Raw genomic sequence first — 24529 nt, 5'->3', positions numbered from 1 at the left:
GGTTAGGCCCCTGATGAGAGGCAGGGGGTAAAATCTTTGTGGTGAGGGCCTTTTTCCTGGTGACCAGTCTGCCAAATTTTATATAGTGAGCTGAGCACTTAATGAGGCTCTCTCATTCATTCACCACTTAGACCCATGGGCAATCAAGCCACTCAATACCTCCCCAACAAGAGTGAGATTACAGTTGGGGCAAGAAATGATATGTAGACATTAGACAATGATCCTTTTCCATGATGAGCAATTTTATAGCTTTCCCCTGGCAGACACTCTGCATTCCACCACGAACCCCACACAACACCAGCCCCCGCCCTTCTCTCTCACTCACACACAATTTTCAGGGGAGCTATAAACTTTGTGGCTTATAACTCATGTTTTCCTGTTACTTGGTGCCAGGTCTTTTCTGACATGTTGCTATTTCTATAAACACAGAAAAGGTTTTGGAAAAGTTATGTAATGTCTTTAAGGATCTACTTCCATCCTACAAAATTTTCAAGATAACAAAGTGTGAAGCTGGATGAACACAGCAGGCCAAGCAGCATCTCAGGAGCACAAAAGCTGACGTGCTACAAAACTTTCATGTTGTTTTGTGTTTTTTTTGTGTCTCTGGTAAAGACTCTTGGTTATGAGTCAGCAAGTTTTACAATCAAGCTCCACTCCTGTCTGGATGGATGAGCAGGGCTGAGAGTGTGCTGAGTTCCAGATGTCAAATGCACCCTGACAGGCTCAGACAGGACCAAGGACTCATGCTACCTCTTCCACTGTGACAACAAAATGCAGACTACAGTCATATCATGGACAGATGAGGGAGACAATTTTGAAAGATAAAATAGGGTCCTTTATGAATCTTATTGTTTTTCTTTGTGACAGGGTAAATTAGAGGCTGAAATGCATTTGCTGACTGTAGAGGAAGCTGAAAAACGCCCTGTTGGCCTTGGACGGAAGGAACCAGAACCACTTGAGAAGCCCAAGTAAGTGAATATTGATGCCACATGCTGCAAATGGGAAACCACAATGACTGTGGGCAGAATCTTGCGCTGTCTTCTCTGCTGTACAACTCTGTCACTCTGACTTCTCATGAGTTGTTCTAAAGCAGAATCATAAAAGACATTAGATATTTTCTAATTAGCCTGTTCAGGTGTGTCATTATGTACCTCTGGAGCAGATCAGACTTCAACCCAGGTCTTCTGGTCCAGAGGTATGATCTACCACTGCAGCTTAAGTACCCATATGCCAACATCCTAACTCTTTACTATGCTGACTTCCAGCACCTGTTTGAGGGTCTTAGCATCAGGAATGGGAGGCTCTACTGCAAGCTACTCCTTGTACTAGTTGCTGACACCCTCCTTACCTGCCCATCCTCTGCAGCAGAACTCTGTGTCTCCCATTGCTGGTCTTTGCTAGGCACATCCTCAATCAACGAGTAATAAGAGAAAGCAACTAGCCTCTGATTTGATGGCAGCTCTCAGTGAATGGGAATGGCACTGCTGGGATCCTTAATCCCATTGAATATCCTGCTGCTGCTAGCTTGTCAGGTGCCTGAGGGGGACAAGTTGTGCTGGGCTTCTCAAAAAAAGGAGACAGTGCATCTCTCCACTGGCTCTGCAGCCAGATGCCAAATCCTGTCACCCCCACACAATGCTGCCTAAGAACTGTTTTTTTCCCCCCTCTGATCTAAAATGTTTTATTTCTTACTTCCCTATGATGAATTATATGGCAGTTCCAACAAGGAAAGTCAAAGTGAGGATGATGGTGCTGGTCTCAGTCTCTCTCATCACAATGTAGAAAAGGAAACATTGGTATAAACGTAGCGCAGAAAGTGTATTTGCTATTTGGGACATTGTTTCGGATGGAGGTGAACATAAAGGAGTGTAACAAAGTTGCGAAACAAGTCATAGAGAGTCATAAACTCATACAGCAAGAAACAGGCCTTTTGGCTCACCATGACGATGCTGACCAATAAACAATAAACTTCACTAATCCCATTTACCCTCACGTGGTTCATAGCTTTCTTTGCCCTCGCATTTTAGGTACTCATTCAGATGTTTCTTGAATGCTGCAAGAGTAACAGCCTCTGCCACCCTTTCAGGTTGTTCTACATTTCTACCATCCTCTGAGTGAAAAAAAATTGCTCAGATCTTCTCTATACTACTTATGCTGTCCAGTCTTAGACACGTCATTTTTAAGCAAATGACAATGCTTTTGAAGGGTCTCCCTGTTTTTAATTCACCGTACCTGAAAACATACTTCCTTCATTTTCTTTATCAAACTTTCAATATCCCTTCACCTTCTGGGGTTCCCTGAACTTACTGCCCTGGTCCTTCACCCTTAGAGGAACATGCTGGCCCTGAAATCTCACTATACTACTTATAAGACTCCCACTTTCCAAATATACACTAACCTGCAAGTAGCCGCCCCATTTCTCATAGGAGTCTCTGTGTACTGACACAAAAGGCTCTCCTGGATGCACTTTAAAAAATCCACTTACCAGTTCTTTTACATTAAGGTGATCCTAGTTAATATTAGCAATACTGAAGTCCCCTAACAACTATAACTGTGTTTCTTTCACACTATTCTGTGATCACCTACATTGTCATCCTCTATCTTCCTCTGACTGTTGGGAGGCCTGTAGTATAATCCCAGAAAAGTAATCACCCCATTTTTATTTCTAAGCTGTATCGAGACCACCTCATTAAATGAGCCTTCTAGGATGTCCTCCTTCATTACTGCATCAATGGTTTCCTTTATCAATAATACAATGTTGTCAGTCCTGCCCTTCCCTGAATCATATCTCGGTGATTGCGACAATATCATATTCCCATATGTGGATCAATACTGTTTAAGTTTATCCACCATACCAGTCAGACTTCTTGCATTAAGATGCTTTCCGGTCCTTGCATATCCTGCCCATGTCTTCTCCACCTTCTGCACTATCTTGGTATTTAATCTGATTGGACCTTATACCTTAGATTCTTCTACTTTGTGCCTATTCCACTGCCTTCCCCCTGTCGGAGTTCGTAGACACTTCAGCAGAACCTCAACATAATGGATAAAAACCAAAAGAACTGCAGATGCTGTAAATCAGGAACAAAAGCAAAGTTGCTGGAAAAGCTCAGCATATCTGGCAGCATCTGTGGAGTAGAAAACAGAGTTAACGTTTTGGGTCCGGTGACCCTTCCTCATCGGATCCAAAACATTAACTGTTTTCTCCTCTACAGATGCTGCCAGACCTGCTGAGCTTTTCCAGCAACTTTGCTTTTGTTCCTCAATATAATGGATATGTCTTTTCTAATGTGATGAACTGAATATTGTGTAGTTTATGTAAAATGAAATGAATCGTTGACATTGTATCTACAGTTCAACTAAGTTTTGTCTTTCTCTCATTTTCCAGTCGACCGAATACATCCTTTAACTGGTTCATGAATCCTTTGAAATCCTTTGTCTTCTTTATCTGGAAGAACTACAAGTGGTATATCATTGGTCTGCTGGTCATAGCCATCCTGGCTCTCTTTATCTTTCTCATCCTTTACACAATGCCACAATTTATTAGTGAGAAGATCATCAATGGCTGATACTTTCATCAAACACAACCCGTGCAGATTGATAATACCCTCACAATGACAGCTCCAACACGGCGACAATACTAAAATAGTGATAACACCAACACAGTATCAACTCCAGCAAAGCAGCAGTACCATCAACATGGTGACAACTCCAACACAGCAACAAATTGAATATGGTGACATCTGCAACAGAGTGATTAAATCCAACACAATAATAACTACGACATGGTACCAAGTGCAATGGTGTGAGAGCTCCAATGGAGTGAAACCTTTGGGCTGTGTGTATTAAGCAGCTGTTTTAGGATAGCTGTACCTTTCAACTGGAACTACCTTTTGTTGAGGTTTTCTTTGCAAATGTTATAACAGATGTAGTGGCTGGCTATTGGGTAAAGAAAGCTGAGGAAAGCATTTACTGTCAGTGTTCTTTAACTGTTCATTTTGATGCAATAGGAAAGTGTTCCCAACTATGGACATTGTCTGCAGAAAGGTACATAGAACATAGAACATTACAGCACAGTACAGGCCGTTCGGCCCTCGATGTTGTGCCGACCTGTCATACCGATCTCAAGCCCATCTAACCTACACTATTCCATGTACATCCATATGCTTATCCAATGATGACTTAAATGTACCTAAAGTTGGCGAATCTACTACCATTGCAGGCAAAGCATTCCATTCCCTTACTACTCTCGGAGTAAAGAGACTACCTCTGACACCTGTCCTATATCTTTCACCCCTCAATTTAAGGCTATAGGTAGGTAAGGAGCCTACAGCAAATCTTTGTCCATTAATATTTGGATCCCTCCAGCAGTTGCCGGAGGCTCAAAGACTAACATCCTAGAGCTGGAAAAATTTTGAATCTTCCTTACAGTCCTCCAGATGGCAATACCTCCCAGCATCAGCAGAGATCCCAGAACAAGCTCTAATGCAGTTGTGTTCAAATTCTTCCTGAATTTCCAACTGTTTTTAATATCATGAATTAAAGTTGTATACCAGGAAGGTTATCATATCAGGTGCATTTGCAATCTACTTCTAGTGCATTCCAGACATCTGTTTACCACACATATTGGAATCCACAGGAAATTGTGGACAAGTGCAGTGAGACTGAAACCTTTCATGTGTCTTTGCCTTTTTTTGTATTCACTGCACCAGGGAAACAGTTATATCTCAGTCATAGCATGCCGGTGTCATCTAGCAGCAAGCATTACATGATCAGGGCCTTGTCTACAGCAATGCTCTTGGAATGGGAATTTAACAGTTGAAACAGTGGAAAATGAAAATGACATTGAAAAGGATAGCAAGCCAAATGTTTAACTCTGGCACTGTCTCACTACAGAGAGAGGTGAAGCTCTTCTCGTAAATCTTTGTGGGCATAATCGAAAGGAACTGGTAGATTACTCAGCTTTGGTTGATCACGAATGAAGAATAAGATCAAGGGCTCTGATTCTCTCAATATTTTTTCAAATCAAGAGCAAAATACTTTCCACTGCATTAAGCCTACATTAAAATGAACGAGGGGGTCTTAAATAGAAATCTGTAAAATTCTGAGAAATAGAATGAATGGAGGAATGGTGTTCTTGATGACTGGAGTGTCCAGAACCAGGGTCACAGTCTCAGGCTGAGTGCAGACCATTTAGGACATAAATAAGGAGAAATTCCTTCAGCCAGAGGAGTGAGCCTTTGGAATTTGCTATCACAGAAAGCAGTTGAGACCAAAACATTGAATGTGTTCAAGGAGTTAGATACGGTTCTGAGGGCTGAAGGCATCAAAGGATAGAAAGATAAAGCTAGAACAACATTCTGAGTTCTACAGTCATGATGAATGATGGTGGGCTGAAGGGCCAAATGACCTACTCCTCCTCCTCCTCTTTTCTGTGTTTCACTACTGTGCAATGATTTGAAATTCTTTTAAAGAGATTGAATCCAGTCCAAGTACTTCACTCTTTCTTACACACCATGAATTAAAACAGTGAAGTGTGGTATTAGTACTGTGTTTGAGCACTCACTGTATTTGTTCACAATCTGTAAAGTTACTACTGAAGATTTCTTTGTATTTGAATAATTAATTGGAGGCAGCTTAGTGTGATGTGAGCAACAGCTGATTTTTCTCCAACAAGCAAATGAAACAGAGTTTTGTAGACAGCAGCAAAAGCTTTGTTTGAGTGTAACATGGAGTTGTGACCTTAAAATATCCAACACAATGATGTGATAACTGAGATAAAATTCAAAAACAATTGTAGCTCAGGGCACTAAAAACACTTCTTGACCCAATAAAAATTAATGCTCTTTCCAATATGGCAGATCAGAGGTGATTTTTATATTTCACAGAAGTTCGTAAATTTGGTCTGCATTGTTAGATTTTTAAAAATATATTTTAAGTATAAACTGTATTGAATTATGAACAGCTGTATTCATCCGATTTGCTGAATTTTGTTGGAAGTTGTAATGTCATGTCTCATATCTAGCATATATATTCATTTTACTAGTGCAAAGACTTAGATGTATTTGATCAGATACATTCGTTAAAAACCTTTTATGCTGATTTTATGTTTAACTGTTATTTATCTCAAGTTATATCAAATATGTGCAAAATGGCATAATACAATTCAGATATAACTCATTTAAGGCTTTTGAGATTTAGGACAGGATTGTCAAGGTAAATACTTGAAAGTGGAGGCTCTGTATGCTTTAATAACAACTCACTCCTGGAACTGAACTAAGCACAGAATTAAATGCTGTTTTGTGAGAGGTGCAAGTAATTTCCAATCATTTGGACTCTGCAGCAAATAGCATTCTAATTGCCCTCTGCAACTGGTTTACAGGCTACAAACTACCGCACAAGTTGTGTACCGTCAGAAATAGGAGCAGAACCAGACTGGTCCTCTGATCGTGCCCTGACATTCAGTAAGATCACAACTGATCTTCCTCAAGTCGAGTTCCTAGTTGTTCCCAGAGTGCCTCAAGTCACTGAGTGATCATAAATCTATTCATCTCAGTCTTGAATATTCTCCAAAATGAAGTATCCACAATGCTCTGACAGTGGAGAACTTGAGAGCTGATCTCTGAATGAAGAAATTTCGCCACATCTCAAACTGGTTGACTTCTGATGCTAAGGCTGTGTCTGCATTTTAGATTCACTAGCTGGAGAAAACAACTTAGGATCTACCTTATTGGGACTGCCTTACTTTTAATTCTCATGCTATAATAGATTCTACCATTTGCCTTCCTTATTATTTGCCGTAATTTTTACAACCAAGTCCAGAGGAGTGGATAAGTTTCTATTTTCACACTGGAGGGTGGTATATGTTTTAAATTTTGAAGAATATGTTTTCTTTTCGATTTAATGTGAAAAGCTATGAAATAATGTTCTCACTACTAAAGGGGAAAATAAACCTCATTTGCTCAGTATCCTTGAAGTGATTAAGGTCCAGTCTATACCTAATGTTTAAAATAGTACAGAAACTGGTTTTATGGTAAATAAATAAAAAAACTAAAATAAATGTTAATTAAAATACAGTAGGGATGGCAGAACACGTGGTGTGTCACAGTTGCATCATGTGGAAGATCAAGGCTATCAGTGTGATCCAATGCAAATACATCTGCAGTATTGTTTATAGCTAAAAAATTTTTCACTCAGTCATTGAGCTGGAAGCCAAGCTGCAGTCACCAACACATCAAGAAGGGGGAAAGGATATTTTGCATGAGGTGGTGATCATACCCCTCAGGACAAGGTCTTCTGATTTGATAGTAATCAGGGACAGAAAAATATGAATGTAGCTAAGGGGTTAAAGTTGTTTCAGAGACAGTAGGAACTGCACATGCTGGAGAATCTGAGATAACAAAGAAGTGTGGAGCTGGATGAACACAGCAGGCCAAGCAGCATCAGAGGAACAGGAATGCTGACGTTTCAGGCCTAGACCCTTCTTCAGATCGAATTTTTCTCAATTTTTGTGGTCAGGATCGGGATTCCCGGAAGGTATGTTGCCTCCCTGGTGCCAGGGTCCGGGATGTCTCCGAGTGGGTGTATAAGGTTCTGAAAGGGGAGGGCGAACAGCCAGAAAGTGTGTTACATATTGGCACTAATGATATAGCTAGAAAAAGGATTGAGGATATAAAAAGTGATTTCAGGGAGTTAGGATGGAAGCTGCAAAGCAGGACGAACAGAGTGGTGTTCTCTCGTTTACTACCGGTGCCACGAGATAGCGAGGCGAAGAACAGGGAGCGGGCGCAGCTTAACATGTGGCTGCGCAGCTGGTGTAGGAGGGAGGGCTTCAGATATGTAGATAATTGGGATGCCTTCTGGGGAAGGTGGGACCTGTACAAGAAGGACGGGTTGCATCTGAACTGGAAGGGGACCAATGTCCTGGGTGGAAGGTTTGCTCGAGTAGTTCGAGAGGGTTTAAACTAGTATGGCAAGGGGTGGGAACCTGAGCTGTATACCGGAGGTGAGCGTTGATGCAGGTGAGGCAATAGCAAGAGGTAGACCAGCTAGTGGGAAGGATTTTCCTGGGAAGGAACCAAGGGATCAGTTAAAGTGTGTTTGCTTTAATGCAAGGAGTATCAGGAATAAAAGTGATGAACTTAGAGCATGGATCAGTACCTGGTGCTATGTTGTTGTGGCCATAACAGAGACATGGGTTTCTCAGGGGCAGGAATGGTTGCTGGATCTTCCAGGGTTTAGAACATTTAAAAAGAATAGGGAGGGGGGAAAAAGAGGAGGGGGTGTAGCACTACTAATCAGAGAGGGTATCACAGCTACAGAAGCTTCCATTGTCGAGGAAGATCTGCCTACTGAGTCAGTATGGGTGGAAATTAGGAACAGCAAGGGAGTAGTCACCTCGTTAGGGGTTTACTACAGGCCCCCCAATAACAGCAGGGAGATTGAAGAAAGCATAGGTCGGAAGATTTTGGAAAAGTGTGGACGTAGTAGGGTTGTTGTAATGGGTGACTTTAACTTTCCCAATATTGATTGGAACTTCCTTCGAGCAGAAGATTTGAATGGAGCTGTTTTTGTAAGGTGTGTTCAGGAGGGTTTCCTAACGCAGTACGTTGACAGGCCGACGAGGGGAGAGGCCATTCCAGACTTGGTGCTTGGAAGCGAGCCAGGGCAGGTATCAGATCTTGTGGTGGGAGCGCATTTTGGTGATAGCGACCATAACTGCCTCACATTCTACACAGCTATGGAGAAGGAGAGGATTAGGCAAAATGGGAGGATATTTAATTGGGGAAGAGGAAACTATGATGCGATTAGACATGAGTTAGGAAGCATGGACTGGGAGCAATTGTTCCATGGTAAAGGCACTATAGACATGTGGAGACTGTTTAAGGAACAGTTGTTGCGAGTGATGAATAAATATGTCCCTTGAGACAGGCAAGGGGTAAGATAAAGGAACCTTGGATGATGAGAGTGGTGGGGCTCCTCGTCAAAAGGAAGAAGGTAGCTTACATAAGGTGGAGGAAGCTAGGGTCAAGCTCAGCTCTAGAGGATTACAGGCAGGCGAGGAAGGAGCTCAAAAATGGTTGGAGGAGAGCCAGGAGGGGGCAAGAGAAAGGCTTGGCAGAACGGATTAGGGAGAACACAGAGGCATTTTACACTTATGTGAGGAATAAGAGAATGGTCAAAGAAAGAGTAGGGCCAATCAGGGATAGCATAGGGAACTTGTGTGTGGAGTCTGAAGAGGGAGGGGAAGCCCTAAATGAGATTTTCGCTTCTGTCTTTACGAAAGAAACAAACTTTGTAGTGAATGAAACCTTTAAAGAGCAGGTGTGCATGCTGGAATGGATAGAGATAGAGGAAGCTGATGTGCTGAAAATTTTGTCAAACATTAAGATTGACAAGTTGCCAAGCCCGGACCAGATTTGTCCTCGGCTGCTTTGGGAAACGAGAAATGCAATTGCTTCGCCACTTGCGAAGATGTTTGCATCCTCGCTCTCCACTGGAGTCGTACCTGAGGACTGGAGAGAGGCAAATGTAATTCCTCTCTTCAAGAAAGGAAATAGGGAAATCCCCGGCAATTACAGACCAGTAAGTCTCACGTCTGTCGTCTGCAAGGTGTTAGAAAGGATTCTGAGGGATAGGATTTATGACCATCTGGAAGAGCATGGCTTGATTAACTGCAGTCAACACAGCTTTGAGAGGGGCAGGTCATGCCTCACAAACCTTATCGAGTTCTTTGAGGATGTGACTAGAAAAGTTGATGACGGTCGAGCTGTGGATGTGGTGTACATGGACTTCAGCAAAGCATTTGATAAGGTTCCCTATGGTAGGCTCATTCAGAAGGTCAGGAGGAATGGGATACAGGGGAAGTTAGCTGTCTGGATACAAAATTGGGTGGCCAACAGAAGACAGCGAGTGGTAGTAGAAGGAAAATATTCTGCCTGGAAGTCAGTGGTGAGCGGTGTTCCACAGAGCTCTGTCCTTGGGCCTCTACTGTTTGTAATTTTTATTAATGACTTGGACGAGGGAATTGAAGGATGGGTCAGCAAGTTTGCAGACGACACAAAGGTTGGAGGTGTCGTTGACAGTATAGAGGGCTGTTGTAGGCTGCAGCGGGACATTGACAGGATGCAGAGATGGGCTGAGAGGTGGCAGATGGAGTTCAACCTGGATAAATGCGAGGTGATGCATTTTGGAAGGTCGAATTTGAAGGCTGAGTACAGGATTAAGGATAGGATTCTTGGCAGTGTGGAGGAACAGAGGGGTCTTGGTATGCAGATACATAGATCCCTTAAAATGGCCACCCAAGTGGACAGGGTTGTTAAGAAAGCATATGGTGTTTTGGCTTTCATTAGGGGGATTGAGCTTAAGAGTTGTGAGATCTTGTTGCAGCTCTATAAAACTTTGGTTAGACCGCACTTGGAATCCTGTGTCCAGTTCTGGTCGTCCTATTATAGGAAAGATGTGGATGCTTTGGAGAGGGTTCAGAGGAGGTTTACCAGGATGTTGCTGGACTGGAGGGCTTATCTTATGAAGAGAGGTTGACTGAGCTCAGACTTTTTTTCATTGGAGAAAAGGAGGGGGGATGTGGACCTAATTGAGGTATACAAGATAATGAGAGGCATAGATAAAGTTGATAGCCAGAGACTATTTCCCAGGGCAGACATGGCTAACACGAGGGGTCATAGTTTTAAGCTGGTTGGACGAAAGTATAAGAGGGGATGTCAGAGGCGGGTTCTTTACACAGAGTTGTGAGAGCATGGAATGCGTTGCCAGCAGCAGTTGTGGAAGCAAGGTCATTGGGGACATTTAAGAGACTGCCGGACATGCATATGGCCACAGAAATTTGAGGGTGCATACATGAGGATCAATGGTCGGCACAACATCATGGGCTGAAGGGCCTGTTCTGTGCTGTACTGTTCTATGTTCTATGGGTCTAGGCCCGAAATGTCAGCCTTCCTGCTCCTCTGATGCTGCTTGGCCTGCTGTGTTCATCCAGCTCTACATCTTGTTATCTCTCTTTTTGCAGCTAAGGGGGAACAGGAGTGCAGGCGCCTCCGCCTTTGGCAACTGTCCAATGGGTCAGAGGTTCTTTCAGCTTGTCTGGATGAGACTAGGAACTGCAGGGTGGATAAGCCAAGTGACCATGGTACAGAACGGTGTTCAAATTGAGAGCATGAAAAGCAGTGCTTCAGCAGTAAGGGATAATATGGTGAGGGGGTCTGATACTTTGCTCTATTAGATTTCACTGAGAAAGACGGGTCTGAATTCACAAAGTTCTAAGAACAGGAAGGTTGATTTTACCAAGATTAGATATGATTTGGCCAAAATGGACTGACAGCAGATACCTTTAGGTAAAGCTGTATCAACAAACCCAGCAAACTAGGAAGATCAAGGGATGTATAGGTCTGGATCAAGAGTCAAAAAAGGAGGCTTATGGCAGATACCAAAGGCTCAAAGAAGAAGCTGTAGAGGAGTATAAAATGCATAAGGGGAAGCTTAGAAAGAAAATTAGAACAAAAAGGATGCATGAAAGTACAATGGGAGGCAAAATAAAGGAAAATCCTAAGTAAGTCATTTTACAAGTACACTAAAGGTAAAAGGATAACTACGGAAACAGTAGGGCCCAATAGGGACTAACAATGATAATTTGAACATAGGATCCTACCTACATCCTGTGGTTCAAAGTGAATACTGTGTGTTGGTGTTCATTAGTGAGAGACAATGGTGGATACAGAAAGCAGAGAGAAGGACTGTGATATACTTACTGAAATTAGCATAAACAGAAGGTCTTGAGCGGTCTGGCAGGGTATATGTTGCGACGATGGTTGCACTCGTGGGAGGATCTTAAACTAGGGGACATAGTTTTAAAAGAGCATCCCCTTACTCTGTAACACTATGTAAAGGAATTTCTCTCAGGGATACTGAACGTCCCAGTGTTTTATAGAAGTTGAACAGTAGTATTTAAACAGGAGGTTAGTAGATTATTGAACCAGAACAATTATGAGCTACGAGGAGTGGCACAAAGAGATGAGGCCTAGGGCAGATCAGCTATGATTTTACAGAATCTCACGGCAGGCTTGAGGGTCTGAATTGCCTACTCACAGAATACCTACAGTATAGAAAGTGGCCATTTGGTCCATTGAGTCCACAATGACCCATCTCTTCATGTGATGGTCTATCATTTAATACCTTTCCTTAAATAGTGAAGATTCCTGTATGGAGCTGAGTTTCTATCCAGTTAATTTGCCTGATGGTTTATTCTCCTTTCATATCATTCTTACCATTTTGAAATGAGCCATTATTAAAGTAATTAGATTTCATTTGTCCTAGTGATGTCTAATTGGTTTCTAATGGTATATATGTGATAAGGCTCTTTGCTGTCTCTTAACACTTCGATGATTGCATTATTCCTCTTATAGTCAACATATTTTCATGACCATGGATAATGTTATCATGCTACTTTCCAGGCCTTCATTTCAGTGATTAAACTATCACTGATACCTTTTTGCTGTCTGTGCTTAGTACTTACTTAATAGAATGTGCACCACATCCATGCCCTCTTTCAGGTTATCTTTCCCTACTAGTGGCAACTGAGTCTTTCATGATTAATTCCCACATGAAAAGTTATCTTTAAATGTTTATATCGAAGTGTCCTACCCAATTACTTGATCAACCCTATTTTTCCAAACTGATATAATTCATAAAATTCTGCAGAAATTTATTTAATTTCAATATCAATATAGATACAAAATTAAGATGCTTTGGTGATTAAATTATCACAATTGCTTAAGAGCAGCACAATACGTTTTCCTGGGACTTTGTAAGCATTTGATCATTATGAAGATCCACTATAGATTACAACAAATCAAACCCTTCAGAGGAATGTTGCTGCACTTTGGTTTTCATTGAATTCAGCAGAATGTTTAGTATCTGTAATGGTCTGGTTTAAAGGGTCCATCTTGAGGAATTCCAAGGTAAGATGCCTGATCTGACGTTAGTTTGGTTAATTTCACTCCCAGTTTCTCTAAGTGCGCAGCTGCCACAGCCTCATCCAGCTGGAAATAAACAATAAAATGCAACACGTTAAGACGTCACAGCCAGTGCAATATTTTAGAAAGAGCTTTATAAAAGAAAAATGGTTGTTTCAGGAGCAAACATTGTATCCAACTGTCACATGGTCATAAATCTATTTTGAGTGTTGGAAGTAATAAGAGTGAAGATCAGGAGTAGGACCAAGAATTGTGATGTTTCAAAAATGTCAATTCATGAAGTGTGGCCTCAATCAGAAGAGTGACAATGTTTAAAGAGCATAAGACACAACTCAAGAAATTCCAATCCTATTAATCTAATGTCAGTTGTAGTGATGTTACCAGAAATTTACTCGGGAACTAGAGACTAAACAATTGGCCAAAACGTGAGCTGATCAAAGAGATCCACTATGGATCAAGTACAAAAAACCTATCTGAATTTTTGAGGTGATAATTAAGTAAAAGGCAGTTTATAGGCAGGGGACACACCCACAACCAATGAATGAATATAAAAAAACTCAAAGCACAGAGACAGTGTTATCGACAAACATGGAATGATTTAAGTCTACTCTCATGACTCCATAAAAACAATATTTAGGATGATTGCTGTTATCTATTATGGTCTGAAGGAATGTCTAAGAGCTAATGGAGTAAGAGAACAGATGATGTTTGTAAATTGAGTTTTATTTGTTGTATCAAGATCATAGTGAGTAATTACTGGGATGTGAATTTTACGGTATATATGGCTAACAATTAAAGCTTCCACTGAAAGTGTGGGCAAGAACTCTGTTTAAATAGCTAATATTTAGATTTGAGGTCTGATGAGGGTATTGCTGATGGCTAGTGAAAGAATGAGCAATGTGGACATAAGATACCAATTTACTAAAGAGGAAGGTATGGACTGAGCACTTGGACTAAGCAAGACGTAAAACTGGAATAGGAGCCTAATGATTTGAAGACTGAGGAAGGTTTGGACAGATATAATTTAACAATGAAAGTTAATGAAAAAAATGGTCTGTTGATTGCTTGTGTGACGATCAGATTTTAATAACTTTAGAAAGGCAGAGCACAATATTATGGAAGCAAGTGTTGTTCTGAGATTTGCCCAAAGTTGCTCCTTTCAGGAGGGCAACAGGGTACTCCAAGAAATTATAGGTTGGAGAGAATTACATCAGTAGTGGGGAAATTACTGAAAAGGATTCGAAAGGACATGATCACATCTCGAAAAGAATGAACTTATTAGGAATAGTCAACATGGCTTTGTGTGTGGGTGGAATTGGGGCTGTGTCCCACAAATTTGATGGAGTTTTTTGAGGAAGTGATGAATATGTTTGATGAGGATAGGGCAGTGGATGTTGTCTACATGGACTAAAGTACTTTACAAGGTAACTTATGGTAGGCTGATCCAGAAGATTAAGTCACATGGGGACAAAATTGTATCAATCATACAAGATGGAGGGTAGTTGTGGAGGGGTGGTTTTATGACTTGAGGCCTGTGACCAATGCTGTTTCGCAAGGACCAGTGCTGGGACCTGTTTGTCATTGGTGGACTAGCATTTACATATATGCAAGACTGGACGATCGTGTCTGTGATCTGTTTACTAAGATTGCAGCTTACAAAAATTTTTGGGTTGTGGCTAATTAGGAAGGCTATCAAAGGATGCAGCAGGATATCAGTGGGCAGTGAAATGGCAGAAGGAGTTTAATCTAGACAAGTGTTTGATGATGCATTTTGGGAGGTCAAATGTAAGAGGAAAGTGTACAGTAAATGGAAGGGCGCTTATGAGTACTGATATACAGACAGATCACCTTTGCTCCCTGAAAATGGCAACATTAGAGTCATAAAGATGTACAGTATAGAAATAATCTCTTTGGACCAACTTGTCCATGCTGACCAGATATCCTAAATTAATCCAGCCCATTTTTTGCCAGCATTTGGCCAATATCCCTCTAAATTCTTCCTACTCATAAACCCTTCCAGGTGCCTTTTAAACATTGTAATTGTATCAGCCTCCACCACCTGGCAGCTCATTGCATACACACACTACTCTGTGTGAAGCAATTACCCCTCAGGTCCCTTTTAAATCTTGCCCCTCTCACCTTAAACCCTATGCCCTCTAGTTTTGGATTCCGCTAATCTGGGGAAAAGTCTTTAGCTATTCACCCGATCTATGCCCCTCATGATTTTATAAACATCTATAAGGTCACCCCTCAGGCTTCAGTGCTCTAGGGAAAATAACTCCACCCTATTCAGCCTCTCTCTGTAGCTCAAATCCTCCAACCATAGCAAACATCGTTGTAAAACTTTTTGAAGCTTTTCAAGTTTCATAACATCTTTCCTATAAGCCACAACATGACATCCCAACTCCTATACTCAATGCTCTGACCGAAAAAGGTAACATAAGATGGTAATGAAGTTGTTACCTTCATCGGTAGGGGCATTGAGTACAAAGGTTGTCAAGTCACATTGCAGCTGCATCAAACTTTAGTTCAGCCATATTTGGAGGAGTGTGCAGTTCTGGTCTCCACACGACATGTGGAGGCTTCGGAGAAGGTGCAAAACAGTTTCACCAGGATGTTGCCTGAGTTAGAGTTTATCATCTTCAGCCAGAAGTGTCAAGGAGCTTATCCATCTCAGCCTCTTCCAGTGGTCCCCAACATTACACATACCAATCCTCAGCCAGTTCAGTTCACCCAGGGCCTAACAACATTCTGGCAATAGTACTGAAGATTTATGCTCCAGAACTTGCTGCTCCTGTAGCCAAGTTTTTCCAGTACAGTTACAACACTGGCATCTATTTGACAATGTGGAAAATTTCCCAGGTATGTCCTGTGCACAAACCATTAGGACAAATCCAATTTGGCCAATCACCGCCCCATCAGTCTACTCTTGATCATCAGGAAATTGATGGAAGGTGTCATCAACTGTGCTATCAAGCAGCGCCTGCTCAGAAATAACCTGATCAGTGATGCCCAGTGTGGGTTCTGCTATATCCACTCAACTCCTGACCTCATTACAGCCTTGGTTCAAACATGGACAAAGGAGCTGAAATCCAAAGGTGAGGTTAATGACAGCGCTTGATATCAGGGCACAAGACCCTGCTCACCCAAATGTTGCACAGCTATGACTGCCATTTTTTTCCCCAAAATTTAGATGTTTGCATTAGTTATTTCAAGATAATTTGTTAATTTATGCCTGTCATCTTGTGCCTATTTGAATATAGTGTTTTCTTGAAATGAATGCTTCCATTGCGTTGTGCCTTTCTGCTCAGTGGATCAAGGAAATTGCTAAATTTGTCTAAGTCTGAACATGTAGATTTTAGGATTTGTACATGTCAACTTAAAAACTGAAGCTAATGTTATTATGTGCTTGCATTATCCAAAAATGCCACTTCATGGAAATAAATAGAATCCCACAAAACCCCAAAAGTAGCCCCTGAAAATCAGAAAGGAGCCTTCAAAAGAAAAAGTTATTTTGACCCTGGATCTGTTCTGGGCACCACACTTCAGCAAGAATATCTTCAAGCTGGGGGGAGAGCAATACTGATTAACTTCAGTAATCTGTGCTGGAAAGGTCGAATTACGAGGACAAGTTGTATATCATCGGCCCAGCCGCTAACACACACATCTGTGAAAGAACAAAATAATTTAAAGGACTTTTAAAGTAGTTGGTGAGTTGCAATTTTTTCTGGCTGCAACATCCAGATAGGGAGACACAAGCTAACGATTATGACTGGGCCATTCAATCAAGGGTGATTTAGAAAGCTTTTATTTAAATACGAGTAGTTGAATTGCTCCCTCAAAAACCTGGCACAAGGTGGAATGTTAGCAAAATTTCCGTACAAGTCTGAAATGTAGATTTTTTTTTGACTTGTAGTTAAGCTGCAAAGTGACTTCACACTTTCCTGTCATTGGACCAGAGGATGCTAAGGATCCCACGGTGCTATTCAACCATTCTGCCTCAATCAGTTGCTGTTTTCAGAGCCTGCTGTTCATTATTTTTGCCCATACGTCTATATTTATAGAGAACTCTAAATGTTCACTGCACATGAAACGCCCGAGATAACTGAGGAACATAGTCATAGGAAATATGGAAACAGATCCTTCAGTCCAACTCATCCATGCCAACCAAATATCCTAAATTAATCTAGTCCCATTTGCTAGCATTTGGCCCATACTCCTTGAAACCATTACTATTTATATACCCATCCAAATGCCTTTTAAGTGTTGTAATTGTACCAGCCTCCACCACTTCCTCTGGCAGCTCATTGCATACAGGCGCCACCTCCTACGTTTAAAAAGTTGCCCATTAGGTCCTTTTTAAATTTTTCCCAGCTCACCTTAACCCTATGCCCCTCTAGTCTTGCTCCCCCGAACGCCATGGCAAAAACTTGTCTATTTACCCTACCATGCCCCTCATGATTTGTAAGCTTTTATAAGGTCAACCCTGAGCTTCTGACACTCCAGTGAAAACAGCCCCAGCCTATTCAGTCTCTCACTATAGCTCAAACACTGGCAATATCCTTGTAAATCTTTTCTGAACTCCCTTCAGGTTTCACAACTTCTTTCCTATAGCAGGGAGGCCAGAATTGCACACAGTATTCCAAAAGTGGCCAAACCAATGTCTGGTAGAGCCTAGACAACAGAGCGTGGAGCTGGATGGACACAGGCCAAGCAGTATCTTAGGAGCACAAAAGCTGACGTTTCAGGCCTAGACCCTTCATCAGAAAAGGGGGATAGGGAGAGGCTTCTGAAATAAATAGGGAGAGAGGGGGAGGCAGACCAAAGATGGATAGAGAAGATAGGTGGAGAAGAGAGTATGGGTGGGGAGAGGTCCGGGGATGATGGACAGGTCAAGGCGGCAGGATGAGGTTAGTAGGTAGAAAATGGAGGCACGGCTTGAGGTGGGAGGAGGGAATGGTGAGAGGAAGAACAGGTTAGGGAGGCGGGGACAAGCTGGGCTGATTTTGGGATGCAGTGGGGGGAGGGGAGATTTTTAAGCTGGTGAAATCCACATTGATACCATTGGGCTGCAGGGTACCCAAGCAGAATATGAATTGCTGTTCCTGCAACTTACCCATGGCATCATTATGGCACTGCAGGAGGCCCAGGATGGACATGTCATCTATGGAATGGGAGGAGGAGTTGAAATGGTTCGCGACTGGGAGGTGCAGTTGTTAATTGCAAACCGAGCGTAGGTGTTCTGCAAAGTGGTCCCCAAGCCTCCACTTGGTTTCCCCGATGTATGAGGCCACAACGGGTACAGCGAATGCTGTATACTACATTGGCGGATGTGCAGATGAACATTTGCCTGATGTGGAAAGTCATCTTGGGGCCAGGGATGGGGGTGAGGGAGGTGGTGTGTGGGCAGGTGTAGCACTTCCTGTGGTTGCAGGGGAAAGTGCCGGGAGGTGATGCGTTGTATCCGGAGGTTGGTGGGATGGTATGTGAGGACTAGGGGAATTATCTTTTGGTGGTTATTGCGGGGGGTGGGGTGTGAGGGATGAGTTGCCGGAAATACGGGCGAGGGCGTTCGCGACCACTGTGGGGGGTTGTTGCGGTCCTTGAAGAACGAGGACATCTGGGATGTACGAGAGTGGAATTTTTGCAGGAAGGTGGGTGGGAGGAGGTGTATTCCAGATAGCTGTTGGAGTCAGTGGGCTTGAAATGGACATCAGTTTCTGGGTGGTTGCCCTAGATGGAGATAGAAGCATCCAGGAAGGTGAAGGCCGACCCCACCACTAAAGACATTTTTCCAACCCCACCACACCCGGCACTTTCCCCTGCAACCGCAGGAAGCGCTACACTTGTCCCCACACCTCCCCCCTCACCCCTATCCCAGGCCCCAAGATGACTTTCCACATCAAGTATGTTCACCTACACATCCGCCAATGTGGTATACTGTATCCACTGTACCCGGTGTGGCTTTCTCTACATTGGGGAAACTAAGCGGAGGCTTGGGGACCGCTTTGCAGAACACCTACACTCGTTTTGCAATAAACAACTACACCTCCCAGTCGCGAACCATTTCAACTGCCCCTCCCATTCCTTAGATGATATGTCCATCCTGGGCCTCCTGAAGTGCCATAATGATGCCAAGGGCAGGTTGCAGGAACAACAACTCATATTCCGCTTGGGTACCCTGCAGCCCAATGGTATCGATGTGGATTTCACCAGCTTCATAATCTCTCCTCCCCCCACTGCATCCCAAAATCAGCCCAGCTCGTCCCACCTTCCTAACCTGTTCTTCCTCTCACCCATCCCCTCCTCCCACCTCAAGCTGCACCTCCATTTCCTACCTACTAACTTCATCCCTCCCCCTTGACCTGTCCGTCCTCCCCGGACTGACCTATCCCCTCCCTACCACCCCACCCATACTCTCTTCTCCACCTATCTTCTCTTCTATCCAACTTTAGTCCACCTCCCCCTCTCTCTTCTATTTATTTCAGAAGCCTCTCCCCATCCTCCTTTTCTGATGAAGGGTCCAGGCTCGAAACGTCAGCTTTTGTGCTCCTAAGATGCTGCTTGGCCTGATGTGTTTATCCAACCCCACACTTTGTTATCTCGGATTCTCCAGCATCTGCAGTTCCTATTATCTCTGGTATAGCCTATACTCCTATACTCAATGCACTGACTAACAAAGGCAAGAATACCAAATGTTTTCTGAAAACAATTGGCAAATTCAAGTCTTTTCCATGCTACAGATTTAAAGCAGTTAAAAAACAGGTTAAAAAGTGATAAATCCAAACTTTGCACATCAAAACCTACTGATAAAATCCGCCTACGGATTCTCATACGCAAAATATAAACCTCACCTTCTTTGGCAGGAAGTGTACACCCACTGGATACTTGCCAGGGTTGGTCCACAACTCAATCTGTGCCAGAACTTGGTTGGTGAAAGAGTTGCTCATTACAAAGCTGGGATGGCCCATTGCACAACCAAGATTCACCAAGCGACCTTCGGCAAGAACAATGATGTGGCAACCATTCTTTAGCTGATATCGATCCACCTGAAAGCCAGAACACAGCTTGAAACTTAACCTGATTGATTACCAGATTGGGTTATCCCCAAAGCAATGTTGAAACAAAGTTATCGCTCTTACATGTCAAACAAATCACCTCATCACAGTTCTCCCTTCTGAGGGAGAGACTACAAATAAAATGGTGTACATCAACAAATGTTAATGGTAGGCATGTGCCATTTGACGCATCTGTGGCCTCGGCGTTCAGATTTTCAAATTTCAAAATCTTGTTTAGGGAGTAGGTAATACAATAAATGGGTGATGAGAACAGTTGCGGATTCTAGGATTGACACACAGCATAGTAATAACAGGCAGAGGAGAGGCAGATGGAATTAAATACAGAGAAAAGGTATTCGGAAAACTGCTTTAACAGGGAGGTGATGGCCTAGACTATTATCAGTAGATTAAAAACGGAAAGAACCGAGGATGCTGTAAATCCAAACAAAAGCAGATGTTGCTGGAAAAGCTCAGCAAGTCTGGCAGCTTCTGTGAAGGAAAAAATCAGAGTTAATGTTTCGGGTCTGGTGACCCGTCCTCAGAACACCATGCCATGTATCATCATGTATTATCACTCGATTATTAATCCAGAACTTCTGTCTAAAAAAGGTGGACAAAAGATGTGGAATTATAGGTCGGTTAGCTTAACTTCTGTTGTGGGGGAAAAAACATCATACCTATCAGCAAGGAAGAAATAGCAATGCATTGCATAGAAATTGTACCATTGGGCAGACACAGGATGGGTTCATGAAACAACAGTGTGGAGCTGAAGGAACACAGGTGGTCAGGCAGCATCAGAGGAGCAGGAAAGCTGATGTTTTGGGTCAGGACCCTTCTTCAGAAAATGAAGTAGTTCTGGTTGGCCTGCTGTGGTCTTTCAGCTTCACAGTGTTATCTCGACTCCAGCATCAGCATTTCTTACTATCTCTGAATGGGTTCATGAAAGGCAGGTCATGCTTAACTGATTTACTGGAATTCTATGAAGACGTTATGAAGGTGGTGAAAAATGGGGACCCAGTAGATGTGGTATATCTGGATTTCCAAAAGGCATTCGACAAGGTGCTGCACAAAAGGCTGTTACATAAGATAAGGGTGCACGGTATCACTGGCAATGTATTAGCATGAACAGAGGATTTGTTAACTAACAGGAAGCAAAGAGTGGAGATAAATGAGTGCTTTTCTGTTTGACGATCAGTGTTCAGTGGTGTGCCTCGGGGATCAGTTGGACTGCAATTATTTACACAGGTGACTTGGAGTTGGGGACCATGTACAGTGCAACGAAGTTTGTGGATGACACTAAAAAGAGTGGTACAGCAATGTGTGCAGAAGACTCTGCAGTTGTGCAGAGGGATATAGATAGTTTAACTGAGTGGGCAAAGGTCTGGCAGGTGGAGCACAATGTTGATAAATATGAAATCATCCATTTTTGGATGAATAACAGTAAAGGGGACTATTATTTGAATGGTAGAAAAAAAATGCTGCTGTGCAGAGGGACCTGGGTGACTTTGTGCATGAATCGCAGAAGGTTGATTTGCAGGTACAACAGGTAATTAAGGCGGCAAATGGAATTTTGTTCTCCATTGCTAGAAGGATTGAGTTTAAAAGCAGGGAAGTTATATTACAGTTGCATAGGGTACTGGTGAGGCCATGCCTGTGTTCAGTTTTGGTCTCCTCACTTGAGAAAGGATGTTCTGGTACTGGAGGGAGTGCAGAGGAGGTTGACTCCAGAATTGAGAGTGTTGGCTGATGAAGACAAACTGAGTAGACTGGGATTATATTCATTGGAATTTAGAAGAATGAGGGGGGATCTTACCACTGGCAGCTGAAACTAGAAGAGGAAGATATAGTAGCCTTAAAATTAGAGGCGGGGCAGGTTTAGGGCTGAATTGAGGAGAACTTCTTCACTCAAAGCATTGTGAATCTGTGGAATTCTCTGCCCAGTGAGTAGCTGATGTTTCCTCATTGAATGTTTTTAAAGCTAAGATAGATTTTTTTTTGGAACAGCAAAGGAATTAAGGGTTATGGTGAGTGGGTAGGTACATGGAACTGAAGCCACAAAGAAGTTCAGTCATGATGTTGGGGAATGGCAGAGCAGACTTGAGAGGCCAGATGGCCTACCCCTGCCCCTGTTTTATGTTTAGCTAATAGCCTGGGAACCCAGGTTCGAATCCAGCCATGGCAAATGATGGAATCTGAGTTCAGTTAAAACAAAACTGGAGTTAAGAATCTACTGATGACCACGAAACCATCGTTGATAGTTGGAAAAATGCATCCAGTTCACTATTGTCTGTTACTCTTACTGAATCTGGTTTACACGTACAGCAATGTGTCTGACTCTCAACTGCACTCTAAAATGGCCTAGCAAGGCATTCATTCGCAAAGAAATGAAACTGGACAGACACACCGGAAAAGACAATGGCAGAAACAGCCTTGTCGAATCACACATGAATTCCCAGATACTACTGTCACGATGCCTGGATATCTCCTGTCCTACTGGCAGGGCAGACCGAGCAGAGGTGGCGGCAGTGGTATACAGTCAGGAGGGAGCTGCTCTAGGAGTTGTCAACAATGACTCCAGACCCATGAAGTCTCATGGCTTCAGGTTAAACATGCACAAGAAGACTCCTGCCAATTACCATGTACTATCCTCCCTAGTGTGATGAACCAGAACTCCTTCAAGTTCAGCAACACTTGCAGGAAGCACTGAGGATGGCAAGGGCACAAAATGTACTCTGGATGGGGGATTTTAATGTCCACAACCAAAAGTGGCTCAACAGCAGTACGGCTGAATGAGCTGGTTGGGTCCTAAAGGACATAGCTGCTAAACTGGGTCCACAGGAGGTGGAGAGGGAACCAAGAGGGAAAAACATACTTTGATCTCATCCTTATCAATGTGACGGGTGCAGATGCATCTAGTAACTCAAGACTGGGCATCCAAGAGGTGCTGCAGGCCATCAACAGCAACAGAATTTTACTCCAGCACAATCTGTAATCTCATGGCCTGGCCTATCCCCCACTCTATCCAGGGGTTCAACCTTGGTTCAATGGAGAATGCAGGAGGGCATGTCAGGATGAGGTGTCAAGTGGTGAAGCCACCAAACAGGACTATCTGCATGCTAAACAGCATGAGCAGCAAGTGAGAGACAGGGCTAAATGATCACATAAGCAACAGATCAGATCTAAGCTCTGCAGGCCTGCCACATCCAGTCGCGAATGGACAATTAAACAACTCACTGGAGACAGCTCCACCAATATCCCCATCCTCAATGATAGCCTAGCACATCAGTACTAAATGATAAGGCTGAAGCACTCGCAACAATCTTCAGCCAGACATGCCAAGTGGATGATCAATCTCAATCCAGTGGTCCCCGAGATTACAGATACCAGTCTTCAGCCAATTCGATTCACTCCACATGATATCAAGAAACGGTTGATGACACTAGATACTGCAAAGGCTATGGACCCGACAGCATTTCAGCAATAGTACTGAAGGACTTGCGCTCCAGAACTTTCCGTTCTCCTATCAAAACTGTTCCAATTCAATTACAACACTGGTATGTACCTGACAATATGGAAAATTGTTTGGGTTTGTCCTGTACATAAAAGCAGGGTCAATCAAACCAAGCCAATTACTCTTCCCTCGGACTACTCTCCATCATTAGTAAAATGATAGAGGTGTCATCAATAATGCTATCAAGCAGCACCTGCACAGCAATGTTGGGTTCTGCCAAGGCCACTGACTCTGGACCTCACTGCAGCCTTGGTTCAAGCATGAACAAAAGAGCTGAATTCCAGAGGTGAGTCGACAGTGGCAGCCCTTGACATCAAGGCCGCATTCGACCAAATGCAACATCGAGGGGCCCAAACACAACCCGAATCAACAGGTACGGGGGCAAACCTGCTGCCAATTGGCATCATACCTGGACATGAAGGATAGTTGCGGTTGTCGGTCAGTCACCTGACCTTGAGGACATCTCTGCAGGAGCTCCTCAGGGTAGTGTCCTCAGGCCAACCATCTTCAGCAGCTTCATCAATGCCTCCCCCCAATCTTAAAGTCAGAAGTGGGGATATTCGCCAATGGTTACAGTGTTCAGCACCATTCACAATTCCACAGATATTGAAGCAGCTCATGTTCAAAAAGATGTAGACAATACGCAGGCTATGACATCGCCAAGAGATGATCTAAACACCATTCCCGAACATTGAATGGTGTTACCACCCCACTCTCCCACGAACTTCCCTGTGGTGTGCGGGGCCGGGGGCTGGGTGGTGGTGGCATTTAACAATTTAACCAGAAACTCACCTGGACTTGCCACATAAACACAGTGGCTACAAGAACAGGTGAGAGGCAAGAAATACTACAGTGAGTAACTCACCTCCTGAATCCCCAGAGCCTGTCCGTCTACACTGCACAAGTCAGGAGTGTGATAGAATACTCCCCACTTGCCTGGATGATGCAGCCCAAACAACACTCATGAAGCA

General features: G+C 43.1%; 2 protein-coding genes across 2 annotated transcripts in view; one reads left to right on the top strand and one right to left on the bottom strand.

Moving 5' to 3' along the window:
- fer1l4 (fer-1 like family member 4) overlaps window positions 1–7351 on the top strand; it is a 253912-nt gene extending 246561 nt beyond the window's left edge. Inside the window, exons 44-45 of the mRNA XM_059652665.1 lie at window positions 868–968; window positions 3389–7351. Of these exons, the coding sequence (XP_059508648.1) occupies window positions 868–968; window positions 3389–3569 (282 nt within the window). The 3' untranslated portion in view covers window positions 3570–7351. The remainder of the gene's footprint in view (window positions 1–867; window positions 969–3388) is intronic.
- A 5343-nt stretch (window positions 7352–12694) lies between these two features.
- Window positions 12695–24529, bottom strand: part of ahcy (adenosylhomocysteinase) — a 70711-nt gene continuing 58876 nt past the window's right edge. Inside the window, exons 8-9 of the mRNA XM_048550495.1 lie at window positions 19844–20038; window positions 12695–13055 (exon numbers count right to left, since the gene is read on the bottom strand). Of these exons, the coding sequence (XP_048406452.1) occupies window positions 12924–13055; window positions 19844–20038 (327 nt within the window). The 3' untranslated portion in view covers window positions 12695–12923. The remainder of the gene's footprint in view (window positions 13056–19843; window positions 20039–24529) is intronic.

The sequence above is a fragment of the Stegostoma tigrinum genome, chromosome 19, assembly GCF_030684315.1.
Source record: "Stegostoma tigrinum isolate sSteTig4 chromosome 19, sSteTig4.hap1, whole genome shotgun sequence".
Lineage (NCBI taxonomy): Eukaryota > Metazoa > Chordata > Chondrichthyes > Orectolobiformes > Stegostomatidae > Stegostoma > Stegostoma tigrinum.
This window is presented reverse-complemented; position numbering and strand designations above follow the sequence as displayed.